Source organism: Mustela nigripes, chromosome 1, assembly GCF_022355385.1.
Source record: "Mustela nigripes isolate SB6536 chromosome 1, MUSNIG.SB6536, whole genome shotgun sequence".
Taxonomy (NCBI): Eukaryota; Metazoa; Chordata; class Mammalia; order Carnivora; family Mustelidae; genus Mustela; species Mustela nigripes.
This window is the reverse complement of record NC_081557.1, coordinates 81,317,939-81,334,251: the sequence shown is the minus strand read 5'-3', so window position 1 is coordinate 81,334,251 and position 16,313 is coordinate 81,317,939. Positions and strand designations below refer to the sequence as shown.

General features: G+C 36.2%; 1 protein-coding gene across 3 annotated transcripts in view; it reads right to left on the bottom strand.

Moving 5' to 3' along the window:
* ARHGAP32 (Rho GTPase activating protein 32) overlaps positions 1-16,313 on the bottom strand; it is a 299,282-nt gene that overhangs the window by 58,973 nt on the left and 223,996 nt on the right. For all 3 annotated transcript variants that reach the window (XM_059413918.1, XM_059413910.1, XM_059413927.1), the window contains one exon: positions 10,166-10,247. In XM_059413918.1, the coding sequence (XP_059269901.1) occupies positions 10,166-10,247 (82 nt within the window). The remainder of the gene's footprint in view (positions 1-10,165; positions 10,248-16,313) is intronic.

Genomic DNA, 16,313 nt, shown 5'->3' with positions numbered 1-16,313 from the left:
CTGGGAGTTTATTAGAAATGCAGAGCCTCAGGTCTGGCCCTAGGCCCACTGAATCAGAATACACAGTTTTTAATACTATCTGTCAAGCAAAATGAGCACACAGTGGCCTGAAGAGCCTTCGTGAAGAACACAGTAAGTCATTTGAGGCAGGAGAAAGATCAATAGTCAAAGAGAAGGAGGGAGACCCCAAAGCATACTGCAAGGTAAGGAAAGGGGTTACTGACACTAAATATGAGTTAGATCACAAAGATAAGTTAGTTCTAGTATTTACAGAGCACCTCAAATTCTAGACTAAAGATTTTATACGTAATTCTGGAACAGAGGGAAATCACTGAAGTTTTCTGAACCCAGGGATTTCCAGATAAAAGCTGTATTCTAAAAATTCATCGTAGTAGTAAATATTGAGACAGTAATTAATTATACAAGCATTGTACGAACCTTCTGTGAGGGAGAGAAAGATGGATGAGACATACTTGTCCCTTGTGAGGAGACAGCAATTTCATGAGAAAGTGCCAGAGCTGCTATTCAGTCTGGCTAGGGGTAAACAGGAGATGGGGTGAGGGAGAGACGGGTCAGGGAAGCGCTCATGTAGGAAGTAGGTCACCGCCTGAATCTTGAAACAGAGAGGATTGCAAGTGGCCGAATTGGGGAGGAGAGCATTTTATGCTCTAGCATAGTTGGAGCACGGGGAAAGCGCTGAGCACACGTGTATTCAGAGCACACAGAAGCAGAGCCCGTTAGAGCACACGGGAAGAAAGACTGGAACAGGAGATGGCTGAAAGTGCTAGAACAGAATAGAGTCCAGAGTGCAGGCTTGAGGAAAGACTGCAGGATAGTTTTTGGATTAATTAGAGAGGCATTAGAAAGGATGATGGCGGAACTGAAATCATATTAAGCAGGGTCCTATAAGCACTTCTTGTCAGCCTCCATTTAATCCAGTTTTTGCCCTAATTTCTCTTCTGTTGGTAGAAGCCTTGTGGAAATCCAAATATGTTCTCATTCACTCCTATTATAATAAAAGCTAAACATAATAAATAAATATTTGTTTTGAGAGAGAGAATGTCAAACTGTATCTCTACTCAATATTCTAGAGTGGGACAAATTCTGGATTTTGAGTTACTGAACGGCAAACGAGCTAATCTTTGTCTTGGTGCAGGACCTGACACATAGTAACAGCTACATAAGTGTTGGCCACAGATTCAGCCAGATGTCAGAAGGCGTCAGTAAATCCTAGTTGTGAAACCTCAGGCAAGCTATCTGACCTCCCTGAGTCTCAGTGGCCCCACTTGTTAACACAGGTGTGGAAGGGGATTGAAATACTCTCCCTATTCCCAGTACCTCACAGGATTGTACCAACATTCGAATTCCAGTTCACATAGTGGAAATACAAGCATCCACAAGCTCTAAAGCACTTTACAGATACGTGCTGGTGTGAATCTTCTATTTGTCCTTGATACATGGTATGAAAATAGTATTCTGTGGCTTGCAGTGTATTTGAAAGCAAATTCCTCAGGGCCTTCTAGCATTTTGGTACTCCTTTGTATCTAATATCAAGACCTCCTAGGGTACCGATTTTAATATCTGATTCTTGAAGGATTAGCCTCCAGAATATAAGCATAAACTCACTGCACATAATGTAAGTAAAAATGTAACTTACTTTATTTGATATAAAGTGTCTGGTCAGTTCGTAATAAAATGACATGTTAAAGAAACATGGTTACAGAAGAGCAAAGTGCGAGAAACTCAAAGAAAGAAAACAGAAACAATTCAGGAACAAAAAAGAGAGAGAGAGAAAGAAAAGAAAAGGGAAAAACTATAATCAGGCAAAATTGGTAAAAAAAAAAAAAATTAGTAAAACAACAAAGGAAGTGAGTCACTAGAGGACCAGTTCCCTAAAAGAAGAAAACAAACAAAAAATTTTATTTTAAAACTATGCTACATATTTGGGTTAATTTGTTACCTTATAAACTACTTCTTAATATAAGGATATCAACAGTATTACATCTAATTACTAAGTCCTCCCCCTAAATGAAGGCCTCAGCTACTTCTATGTCTACTAACCAAAAAATTTAGCTGTCACTAAACAGTAAGACAAAAATTTATAATGCAAACTCTATTCAACGGGCCATTGACAGAGGCTCCCTCCCCGACCGTGGTCCCATGAAAACTACTGTAATTCATTTCTTTCAGTGATATACAATTACATGTTGGCATAAAGATTTTACCAACAAATAAATACTAATTTCATATCTAAGTAAACTAAATCTAGTTTGTGATTCTCTGGAGTTTAATAACATAACAGTGCTAAGCATATATCAATAAATAATACAGCTGACATTTATTAAATATCCAGGGGCTTTAAATGTCTTATCCCTAATCTTCAAAGGAATCTTGCCTCACTTTTTAGATAAGGGAATTAAAAGTCAGAGAAGCCAAATGATATGCACTCACAGTAAAATGTGGCACAGAGATTAAAACAAAGTTGGAGCCTAGTCTCTTGTCCCTCCAGCTGTGCTGCTTTTCATGCATATACATAAATTAAATAAAATATCTAAGAAGTTAGAGCTATTGTCAGAAAATATCAGGGCGCATGGGTGGCTCAGTGGGTTAAGCCTCTGCCTTCGGCTCTGGTCATGATCTCAGGGTCCTGGGATCAAGCCCCGCATCAGGCTCTCTGCTCAGCTGGGAGCCTGCTTCCCCATCTCTCTTTGCCTGCTGCTCTGCCTACTTGTGATTTAAGTAAATAAAATCTTAAAAAAAAAAAAAAGAAAATATCTATTTTATGGGGTGGTTGCATTAAGAAGGACCCTTGGAAATTACTTATTTGGACAGGATGGAATTAAGAGGAGGTACGATCATTTTTTTCATATTTTATAAAGTAATACATGTTTACTGTAAAGGGGTTAAATAATACAGAAACAAAGAACAAATGAAATGTCTCTTGCTATCTCCATTGGAATCCCATTCCCCTCTACAATTGGGCATGTATTCTTCCAGGTCCTCTTTTATGAATTTACAATGGGATCATACTATGCTGTCCTTTGCTTTTTCATTTAACAACAAAAATTTCCTATGCCTCTTCCTCTTTCTTTTTGATGGCTGCAGAGTATTTTACAGTATGGAAATAGCGAATCTATTTTGAAAATGTGATTTCCAACATCGGAATATTAAAGCAATACTGTAATGAATATTCATCTGGATGGAGGTATACTTAAAAAATGCAAAGTGACCAATTCAAAAATGACAAAGGACTTTACAAGGCATTTTTCTACAAATGGCCGATTAGCACATGAAAAGATCCTCAACATTACATTCTTGTATAATCACCACCAGGATCAACAGAACATTACTAGCACTCCAGAATCTTCTCTGTCCTACCCATCCCAATCATCTAACCCCCTTCCTTCTTTCCAAAGGTAACTGATATTCTGACTTCTAACACCACAGAACAGTCTTGAGCTCTATGATTTTGAATTCTCTCTATCTATGTGGAATTATACAGTGTATGTATGTATGTATAAAAAGCAGCCTTCAACATTTACTGGACTCAACATTCATTTTTGTGAAATTCATCCATATTGTTGAACTCATTTCATTTTCATTGGCGTAGAAGAATCCATTCAATGAATGTATCTTCATTTATCCATCCCATTATGGAATACCTCTGAGATTTTCAAGTTTTTTTGACAGTTAGGACTAAAGTTGCTATAAGCATTCTATATATATCTAAGAATGAAACTGCTGGGTCACAGGTTATGTGTCAAATTCAGTATATAATGCCAAACAATGACTGTCCCACATTGTACTCCCACTATTAATTAGCATGTGAGAATTCCCACTGATCTATATCCTTGCTAACCTTTGGTATTGTTCTTCTTATATTTTAACCATTCTGGTGGCTATGCATTAGTCAGTAAGATTTCAAATTGCATTTCCCTAAGACTAATGATGTTGACCTTTTTGTCATATGCTTACTAAAGTATCTGTTCAAGTTTTTACTCAATTCAATCAGTTTATTCGTCCTTTTCTTATGGACTCTTCACATACTTTAGTTATGTGACCTTTGTCAAATATCTTTCTCATTTTGTGACTTGCCTGCCTTCTTCATTACCTTAACAGCTTATTAGGATAAAGTTCTGAACTTTAATTAAGTTGAATTGAGCTTTTCGGTTATGATTACTGTTTATATCTGCCCCAAGATCATGAAAACAAGCCATGAAGATATTCTACTATATTATCTTCCAAAAGTTTTATTGTTTTACCCTTCACATACAAATCTGTAACTCTCCTCCTGGAAATGATTTTATATACAGGTTAAATTAAAAAAAATTATATATACATATATGTGTATATATATCTCAAGGTGACCTAGCACCATTTATGGAAATGACTATCCTTTCGATAATGCTCTGCAATGCCACCTTTGCATTCACAGGTCTGTTTCTGGACACTAAGTTCCACTCATCTATTTGTCTACTCTTGAATCAACACCATCATCTTAATAACTGAAGTTTTAACAATAAATCTTGGGGCACCTGGGTGGTGCAGGTTGGGCTCAGGTCGTGATCTTAGGGTAGTGGGATCAAGCTCAACAGAGAGGAATCTGCTTGGGATTTCTTTCTCCCTTTGCCCCCTCTCCCCATCCTGGTGCTCTCTCTCTCTCAAATAAATAAATACATCTTTTTAAAAACCAAATAAATCTTGGTATTTAAAATAGTAAGTTTCTCACTTTTTTTTTTTCGAAATTGTCGTGGGTATTTGGGGCTCTGCATTTCCATATAAATTTTAGAATCAGTTTAGAATCAGTTATCAATTTCCACAAAACTCCTAACTCAAAACTTGGGGTATTTATCAGCAACTCTAACCTATTGGGCTCTGAACTAACTAACACTGTGACCTTCTCTACTCCATCAGTAGATACCCTAGGGAAATAATGTCTCCATAATACTGGGGTCGCTCTTCAGGATGTTCTTCTTCCTCTTAACCTTAGCTCAGTAAGTGTTTACTGCTTTATTAACTTTCCAATCCTTCAAAGAGATATTTTTCTATTTCTGTTCAAATTTTCTGTTTTCAGAGGCTTTGCATCTCTAAATTCCCTATGAGCCGGCGTTGGTGGTATAGTGGTGAGCATAGCTGCCTTCTAAATTCCCTATGCCCTTCATTTTAAGAAGTTCATACTTCAAAAATAAGCTTTGCTTTGCTTTTCTCTTACCCCCTCTCCCTACTTTCCTCTCTCTCCTTTCTCCACCTCCCCAACTCCTCTTTTTCTTTCTTTCTATATGAAAAGGTAGCTAATGTGAGAAAATGAGGAATTTCACCACAGAAATTATAAAAAAGACAAAATGTTGATCTAAGAAATAACATATGTAAGAATGAAAGGAGCTTATTAGATGGGCTTAAGAGAAGCCTACAGGAAGAGAAAAATCAGTGAATTCTAAGATAGGTCAAAACAAAGTATCCAAACTGAAAAGACGATGTGTGAGACAACATCAGAGTGTAACCAATGTGGAAAGGAAAAGAGAAAAAGCAACTATTGCACAAAAAAACACTGAAGAGATAATAGCTGGAAAAACTAAAAACTTGAAGAAAGAGATCAGTAAATAAATCCAACTGTTCCATCAACTCCGAACAGGATAAACTGAAAGAAAACACATATGCTTTCCCTTCTTCCCTCTATCTCAATCGCATCGACCACCATCAAACCATAACCTGTAGTGACTGAACTAACTGCCAGTTTCTTATGGACAAGCTTCTATCTTTCTTCCTCTTTTCTTTCCTCTTCTTGTCTTCCTTTCTCCTTCTCTCCCTCTCCCCCCTCAACCCTACTCTACCACACCTCCTTCTTCTTAAGGCAGCATGAATCCTTGCTTTCTTGGTTGGGACATGGTGACTCATTGATTTTATTTTTACATACACAAATAATTGAACATATTGAGATCATTAAGAAGAGCTCCAAAGGGAAAATTTTTCCTATTGCCCTTGTTGTGTAATAATATAGGGAGCTTTAAATTTCAGACTCAAACTATAGCTGCATCTTTCAGATTTGGCATCTAACAGTAACAGATGGCAATGTTAAAAATAAATAGAACATTCAAGTTGTTTATACTGTAGGCAAAGACAGTTTTAAAGTGTGAAACAAGCCTGAGGCTGAGAGAATTCATATCATCCTTTTCAAAATACATTAAGAATGCACATTTCCTTATGCCAACCCTGCAATGCTGCTCACAAAAGATAAAATATTAGCTTTTGAAGGTGTGCTGTCATTACATGTCATCACTAATTTAGAATTAACAGTGTCATTCAGGTTTATTAATAGAAACTTATCTTCCAGAACTATCAATAACTGATTAACTTTCTCAAGTTTTTGTTGGTTGTTTTTTTTAAGATTTTATTTATTTATTTGACACAGAGAGAGAAATCACAAGTAGGCAGAGAGGCAGGCAGAGAGAGAGGGGGAAGCGGGCTCTCTGGTAAGCAGAGAGCCGGATGCAGGACTCAATCCCAGGACCCTGAGATCATGACCTGAGCCGAAGGCAGAGGCCCAACCCACTAAGCCATCCAGGTGCCCAACTTTCTCAAGTTTTAAAAGCTTCTGGAGGGGCGCCTGGGTGGCTCAGTGGGTTAAAGCCTCTGCCTTCGGCTCAGGTCATGATCCCTGGGATCAAGCCCTGCACCGGGCTCTCTGCTCAGCGGGGAGCCTGCTTCTTCCTCCCTCTCTCTCTGCCTGCCTCTCTGCCTACTTGTGATCTCTATCTGTCAAATAAAAATAAATTTAAAAAAAAAGCTTCTGGAGGTTATCACTATTAGAAATGTCACTTTCTCATTCAAAATATGAGAAAGTATTTAATTGGCACAATTTAATACCAATATTAAGCTAATTTTTAAAAACTAAGTTTACAGTATACCTCCGAGGCAGAATTATCAAAGATGAGACTTAATACCTAACAGGTTAAGTTTACACAGCAGAAATATATAAAAATAATGCATGAGAAACCACAATACATTTTTGATGCTGAATTTAGTAACCTCAAAATAGTGACCACAAAAACCCATGATCACCTCAACAGATCGATTAGAAAGTATTAGACAAAGCCAACACCCTTTCATAATAAAATCATTCAACAAACTAAGACCTAAGATAAAGGGCATCTATGTAAATCCCACAGGATGTTTTCTCAAAGTCAGAAATAAGACAAAGATGGCCATTCTTAGAGGTCTTGCCAGGGAACTTGGGGAAGAACAAGAAACAAAAAGCATCCGAATTGCAAAGGAAAAAGTAAAAATACCTCTACTCATAGATAACTTGATCTTGAATATAGAACACACCAAGGAATCCAACTTAAAAAAAAAACTATTAGAATATACATTTCAACAGATTTCAGGATATGTGACTAGTATACAAAATTAATTGTGTTTGTATTTACTTGCAATGAATAAGAAAATGAAATCAAGAAAATAATTCTGTTTACAATAGCATCAAAAAGAAAAAAGATAAATTTAACAAAAAAAAAGAAAATTTACACTCTGAAAACTACAAAACATTGAACAAAATTAAAGAAGATCAGAAAAACATCCTATGTTCATGGATTGGAAGACTTAATAAATACTGATAAGATGGTACCACTTCCCAAATTGATACAGAGATTCAATACAATCCCTATCAAAGTCCAGATGACTTCTTTGTAGAAACTGACAATCTGATTCTAAAATTCATATGGAATTGCAAAGGACCCTGAAAAGCCAAATCAATCCTGAGAAAGAATAAACTAAGAGCAAAATTTACCACAAAACAAATGTAATCAAAACAGGGTCGAACTGGCCTTGAGAATATACATATAGATCAGTAGAATAGAGCCAAAAGTACAAAAATAAACTTGTATGTTTAAGGCCAATTAATTTTCTACAAGGGAATTAAGACAATTCAATGGGGGAAAGAATAATCTTTTTTTCAACAAATAACTGAGATTCTTTGGACCTCACAACAGATACAAAAACTAACTCAAAATGAATCATAGACTGAAATCTAAGACTTAAAACTATAAACTTCTTCCAAGAAAATATAGGAGTAAATCTTGACCTTGGTTAAGCAAAGTCTTCCTAAATAAGACATCAAAAGTATAAGTAATGAAAGAAACAATTAACTGAACTTCATCAAAATTAAAAACTTTTATGCTTCAACAGAGAGAATAAAGACAGGCAAAGACAACTCACAGAATGTGAGAAAATGTTTGCAAATCATGTTACCTGATAAAGGACTTGTATTTAGAATATATAAAGAACACTTACAACTCAATAATAAAATAACAATGCAATTAAAAAACGGGCAAAGAATCTGAATAGATATTTCTTCAAAAACACGCAAATGGCTAATAAACACATGAAAAGATACTCAACATTATTAGTCATCAGGAAAAGGCAAATCAAACTCATAAAGATATACCACTTCATTACCACTAAGATGGCAACAATCAAAAACACAATAACAAGGATATCAAGGATATCTGAAACTCTCCTATACTGCCAGGGGTATTGTATAATGGTGAGTTACTTTGTAAAGCAGTCTGTCAGTTCTTCAAAAGGTTAAGCACAGAGCTACCATGTGACCCAGCAATTTCATTCCTAGATACATGTGTGAGAGATAAAAATATTTATCTACAAAAAAACTTGTATATCAGTGTTCATAAAGGCATTATTCATAGCCAAAAATGGAAATGACTAAAAAATGAGTTGATAAAGTATAGCAGACTCCTACAATGGAATATTATTTAGCCATGAAAAGAATTAAATTCTGATACATGGCTAAACCTTGAGAACACTATGCTAAGTCAAAGAAGCTAATAACAAAAGACCATGTATTGTACGATTCCACTTATATGAAGTGTCCAGAAAAGGGAAATCTATAGACACAGAAAGTAAACTAGTGGCTGCTTAGGCTGGGGAGCAGGGACAGGCTGGGACACTGTCTGCTAATGGGTATGGGATTTTTTTTTTTAAGTTAATAACGCCGTATTTTAGAAAAGAAGCCTATAGTCATTGAAACCGCTAGTGACCATTTACTGAGCAAGTACCCACTGAGAAAGTTTTTTAAAATAGTGTTTACCCAAAGAAGGGAGATTTAACAGAGGATAAAAATGTCTTGAAAAGAGACTAAGAATCCTGCCTCAAGTAGAACTGCAGAGAACAATTTTTCTCTACTAAACATTAAAGGTAGTCTGCCTAAAATTTTACAATTCCTAACTTTCTGTGAAGAAATAAGCTTCAAAAGGGGTTATTGCCCTTTACTTTACCCAAATACTATAAGCAAAGATAGTGTGATACATACTTTAGGAACAGAGGTGGGAAAATAATAAGATTTTTTCCTCCTAATTCTCACACATAGGTCCTAACACTAGAAAATACCTTATGGGAAACAGTCCAAATAAATTCCGAGGCCCAGAAATCTTTTCTTTTTCTTCTACTGGGGCAGAGTAGGGAGAAGGGTGAAGGGAGAAATAAATTTGATTACTTCCTCTTCCCTCCAAAGTCTTTCAGTCTGTGTTGTTTTCCTTTAAAAAATTTGTATCACACTAAAAACTTCCAGGCTAAGTATTCTATAGAATTTGCCTAGAATAAATCACCCCAATAAAAACAAAAACTTCCATTTTCTTGATTTCCACCCCCTGAGACACAGCTTTACTTATTCATAAAACAGTCCACATATTTACACAGCACTGTGAATACACTAAGTAATGAAAACGCTGTTTAAAACAGTTTAAAAAAATAAAATACCTTTGATATTCATAGTCATCGATAAAACATACATTCTCTTTAATTTATTAATTTTCATCTAATCATACCATCTCTGTGAATTCTTTAAACTTGTTATTTTTCTTCAATCACTGTGCTCATTAATAAGCTACATTCCTACTATAATACAAAACAAATAATGACAAAACCTAATGGACCAAGTAGTTCTTTGAAATTATCTAAAATGTCAAATGCACCTTTGTGAAATCATCAATAGAGAAATAATATATTAAAAATCAAAACCACATAAAATTAAGGATGCATATTGTATCAATAAATGGAAAGAACAGCAAAACAAGCTATGTATTTACCAAAACGAGAAAATCTGTTTCTTTTAACAGTTGATAAGATAACCACACTAATGAAAAAGTGTACTCACCTGGTTTTGGCACTGAGTTGGTCACTGACTGGGGAACTTTCTGATTAATTAACTCAACACAGTGTCCAGGGAAGAGTCCCACCTAAGGAAGAAAAGCAGCAAAGAGAATTCTAAACCAGAGCACAGAACAGTATGTGAACACTGCCAATTCCATTCCAGTAATGTACTCCACAGTCCCTCCCAAAGGATTCTGTTATTCCAAGACTCTAAATCACAGATGATACCAATTACACAAACAAATAATAAAACAATCTGTTACTATGTGTATACAGAGCGGTGTATTATTAGTCCAAATATCCAAGTCTGCTTCTTCAGTTTTAGCTTTTAATTTCTCAAACTTTCTTTATACAAATTAAAATATTTAGTCTGATATCAAGCTATACAAGCAGTACTACAATTTCTACCTCTAAAAACTTGCTGAAATTTCAACCTAGTTGTATCGTTGTATCTATGGCCAACTTTTATATTTATTGTCTTCTATATAATATAAAGAAATAAGTCAACAATAAATCACATTCCAACTTTTTTGTGGGTGAATTTTCTCTTCATTCTCTCACAGGTTTCATGAAAAATGACAGGGCTAAAATAAACCGGTGAAACAATCACTCATTTAAAATCCTGATATTTACTCTTGCTAGTAGTGTATAAATATGTGGGAAAGCAAAAGAGAAGGAAACAATAATCTCGGTGGTAATGACGGACTCCGGCTCCGAAAACACACCACTCTGACCTGGTGGCAGAACCGCTCCTGACGTTAGGTATAGAATCCTAAGGAGTTGTATTAGGGAGATACTGAGCTCACCACAGACCACCCAAATTACACAGAGATACACTGCAGAGCCAATAGAATACAAAGATAAACAGCCTCAAAACAAAAGTAAAAAGGAGATCTCTGCCAATATTTATAGATGTTTCCTTAGATAGGAATATAATCAGGCTACCATGCAACAGATGTTAACGCTGAACATGAAAACTACATCACTTTTTACATCCCTCTGTTGACAGACTCGGGAAGAATGGAATGGTCTTCCAAAAGTTATGACTCATCATGAAGTTCTGAGCTGTATAACTTCCATCTGTGTGGGATTATTTTCACATATGTATTTGCTGCATTCTTATTCCAATTTCTGGATCGATATTCCATGGTAGTTCTTAAAATTATGAAGATGTAACCAGTTATCATGAGCTGAAAAGGGGCTACTAACATGTTATCAGGTCTGTTGAAAAGATATTTGAATTTGGGATTCTTAAAGTCCCTATATATTGCTTTCCAAAATGCAGCTTTAAGTGTTTGTTTTACTGGTGAAATTTCATACCATATTTTATTCAACATCCTATGTAGATAAAAGAGTAGAAATTCTTCTGAGATCAATTAGAAAGAACCAGGTAAGAATCACCTTGAGAAATCCTCCTCATTCTCTCTTACACAAATCAGTTATTGTGAGAGGGTGGATGGTGTCATGGCCAATGTGTAGCCTCAATGGTAAGAGTTAATGGTTCAGTTCTGGGTCAGTTCTAGGTCTGCTGCTTACAAGGTCAGGTTTGTGACTAAGCCTCTCTGTTTTCAGTTTCTTCATCTAAACACAGTAACAGTACCTAGTTCACAAGGGTTGTTGTAAGAATTAGATGGATCAGTATAAGCTAAACGCATATAGTAAGCATGCACTAAGTGTTAGTGTCCTATGCACTGGCTCCCCGAAGCCTAGCGGGCTCAGGCTTCACCATTAAATGGACAATACATAACACTTACTACCTTGTCCATGTGTGGACTTGAGTTCCTTCCCTATCAAATATCATTTTTCCCATAAAATAAGAATTAATTTTGATTTATAAACATTTTCTAGAGAGAAATGACCAGGTTCTAAACTTGGCCTGCCCATTTACTAAGCTCTGTGATCTGGAGCAAATCAATTAACATCTGTCTCAGTTTCCTACTTTGTAAAAATGGGAATAATATTAACTACCACAATGATTTGGGTGAAAGCACTATTTTCTAAACTCGAATACCTTTCATCAAATAAAACTAGTTTTCCATCACTTCCTAGACTGAACAAACTTTAATGAACTTCTTTGGACAACTATATCATATATTAGTTACATTTGCACATTTTAAATATGTCTCAGTGCATTAGGTTTAGATATATGAATGAACATGACATTGTGTACTATGTAGCAGTCCATGGTAACTTCACTTAAGGCCTGTCTCCAATCCCTGCTCACCTGTCTTCCTTTAACATAAAGTATAATATCACTACTATAAAGTATAATATTACTATTAGCATAAAGTATAATATTACTATTAGATAAACTATTTATTCAGTGCCCAGGCTCCTTGCATCTGGATGTAGCCAGAGCACATGCACAGACAGCTCTACTGCTACTGTTCCAGCTCCCTCGTCCTGCTGTGATGCAGGTATTAGATCTGTAGGAACCATCAGTTGACCTTAAAAGAAAGATCAAGAGAATCTTAGAAATTTCTGTCTAGCATCTTTAAGTTGCTAACTCAACAGTGACCATCAGCCACTTTTTCTGTTCACTTTTCTGTTTCTCGAAACCAAAAGCACTCCTGTTAATAAGCCTTTTAGTTGGAAGAGTTGATTCTAAATTAGTGAATAAATTCTGTTTTTGTATTATAAAATTTCCATTACAAACAAAATGAGGCTGTATTCTGTTGAAAATATACACAAGGATGAAAAAGAGAATATAACTAACTCTAAAAATACAGTTAATGAGCACTTACTTTTCTGACTCATGCTTAAGCTAATATTTCATGAAATATAAACAATCCTGATAAACACAAAATGTCAAATGTTAAAAGTGACAGGAACTCTGGCACTATGATCTATGAGCTATGTCATCCCATTTCATATATTCTTTCTGCCAGCAGTGACAATTTCTAAAGCTCTAATTTATACAGCTGAGAAGGGTGAGGGAAATTGGGTATATTGGCAGAAATCAAAATGAGATTCACCTATAGCAGTAAGATGGAAGAGAGAGAAAAGACCAACATCTAGAGCCCATAGGGAAGAAGAATGGGTAAAAACACATAGGAATAGAATAGAATAGAATAGAATAGAATAGGACAGAATAGAATAGAATAAAAATATAGTAAAAGAAGAAAAAATCTTAAAGATAAGGCTGCAAGAAGTCAGGGATGAGATTCCAGGAAGGAAAAAAGATTTTCGATTTGGTAGTTTCCCCCCAAATCTTTGAGATAAAGTGAGAAAAAGCAAGAAGTACTGTTACAGTTGACCATTCTACCCTTACCCATAGGTTCTGCCTTCTGTTTCAGTTACCCACGGTCAACCATGGTCTGGAAGCAGACGATCCTCCTTCCCACGCGTTGTCAGAAGGTCAATGGCAGCCTAACCTTACATCACAATACCTACCGAATTTGCCTCACTTCATCTCATCACATAGGCATTTTATCACCTCACATCATCACAAGAAGGATGAGTACAGTACACTAACATATTTTGAGAGAGAGATCCCATTCACATAACTTTTACTATATTTTTATAATTGTTCTATTTTATTATTATTTTTGTAACTCTCTTACTGTGCCTAATTTATGAACTTTATCATAGGTATGTATATATGTAGAGGACAAACACAGTAGATATAATGTTCAGTACTATCCATAGTTTGGGGCATTCTCTGGGGGTCTTGGAAGGTACCCCCACGGATAAGAGAAGACTACTATGTATGCCACAGTGTGTTGGTAAATGTTGAACACCTGGTCCTTCAGGAGGAAAGGCCTTGATTTGTAGATTTGCCAGAGTCCGTGGTATAAATGCTCCCCTACCATGGCTGATTTCAAGCCAGCAGCATGGCACAGCTGAATGCAGAGCTCAAAAGAAACACAGGGTGGCCTGTTATGTAGTATTTTATGCCTTAAAGAACACTAGACGGAAATTATTCAACAGCACAGATAACAGCAAAATATAGTAAAATCATTACAAATAAAGTGTTTACTACCTTTATTTTTAATACAATTCACTGACTTGTAAACTCACATGCTTTATTTCTTAATTGCAACTGTGTTTCCCAATTGTGCTACAGCATTCCAAAAAAATTCACAACTTGCTCTGGCTCACTCACCACTAATCCAAACCTATATACTCGGTCCGGGACCAATCCTAACTCTAACAGTCCTAGGAGTAGGTTTCAAGCAGCCTGACAAGTGTACAGCAACCTCACTGTGAGTGAAGAAGGACAGATCTAAATGTAAGACTCCAATCTGATTCTTTGAACCATCTTCTACCTTGAGGATCGGCTCAAACTGTAAAATAAGTCTGGATACAAAAGTGAGTGTACTGAAAAAATATTTTGGTACAACAGCAAGGAAATGTTAGATAAGGCACTACTGCAATAAGGTAAGGCTGGAACTTTGATAACGGCGGGAACTGAAAAAAGTCATTGTTTTTACCAATGGAGCCTAGTCCTAACTGTGGTTTCTCTGAGGAACTAATCAACATATAAAGGAAACTTCAATACAACAACAATGTGCTTATCACTGATTTTTTAAAATTCCTATTCTAGTGGTTGATTTATGTAATTAATAGCTAGTGAAACTCTGGAACTGTTAGCATAACAAAATATGTTTTTTATTAAGCGTAGTAAAGTAATGCTCTTAACTTCCAGAGACATGCCACAGATTTTTCATCAACTAGAACAACTACTATGAAACAGCCTCAGAGAGTTTCCAATTTTTCATTTTCAGACTACAACTTCCTCTCCTCCCAGGCCTCTAGTATTCATATATTCCATGACAAATGAAGGTCAAATTCGGAGGTACTGCATCCCCTTCCCTTCATATATTTCCCCATTAGGATACCTAGTCCCCTTCCAATCGCTTTTTTTTGCTACCTAGTGTGAACCCTGTGATTGATCATTTGTACTTTAAAAAATATCAGCACCCTTAATATCCTCGTAATACTAACTAACCTTCTGCCAAACCAATCTAACAGCCCTCTCCAAAATAAATCAACATACCACCCTATTTGCATGCCTCTGTATTGCTAAAGAAAAATCTCAGGATATTCAAACAAGACAAATTCATGCTTTCCCACCTTGAAATGTCAATTATCTTCTTCCCACTCCCCAAATATTCTTTGAGAACTCACTCCATCTTAGGATCTCTGTCCAGTCCAGGCTACGTGCCCCTGCCAACACCATCCCAGTCCCAGTTAATCATACCATAAGTTCATTAGTCAATTAGTCCATATCTTAAGATTTTGGAACTAGGTCTGAATCTTTAATTACCTCCAAGTTGCTAGAACTAGAAAGTAGTTTTCAAAAAAAGGAGAAGGATGAGACAAAGGAGCAGCAGCTGCTGCTATTACACAGAAAGGAGTTAAAACTGTAAGCAAATTCCCTCAATTCCTGACTTCCCAGTTCCTGGTTCCATCCAATAATTTTTGCACTGGTTCTTTGAGATATTCCTAATTGTGTCTCCCCACCTTTATGTCCCAAGGAACACCACATTGCTTCTGGGTTTTTTGCCTTATTTACACTGTCTCTTAAACTTAAATGCCAGCTCCTTAATTTGTACTGTTAAAAACATTAGTCTTCCAGTAGGATGTTAAGGCTTGAAACTGAGAAACAAACTCAGGAGGGGTGCCTATATGGCTCAGTCGGTTAAGCACCTGCCTTTGGCTCAGTTTATGGTCTCAGGGTCCTGGGATTCAGCCCCACACAGCAGGGAATCTGCTTCTCCTTCTGCCTCTCTGCTTGCTAGTGTGTGCTCGCACTCTCTCGCTCACTTATTCTCTCCCAAATAAATAAAACCTTAAAAAAATAAAGTCAGGAATCAGGGTACAAATCTGGGAGATGAGCAAATAATATTGAATTTAAGGCTGAAAGAGTAAATAAGATAGTTTAAGAGAAAGAGCACAGAATGAGAAGGCAGTTCGACCCCAAACTTTCAAGGATCTGCTAGAGGAGGATGTGCCGTAAAAAAGAAGACTGAAGAGACAGAGAAACACTAAGACTATCTTGTCACTTCTATTGAGGGAAGAAAATATCAAAAAAGAAAAAAAAAAGAAAGAAAGAAAGAAAGAAGGAAGGAAGGAAGGAAGGAAGGAAGGAAGGAAGGAAAGAAAGAAAGAAAGAAAGAAAGAAAGAAAGAAAGAAAGAAAGAAAGAAA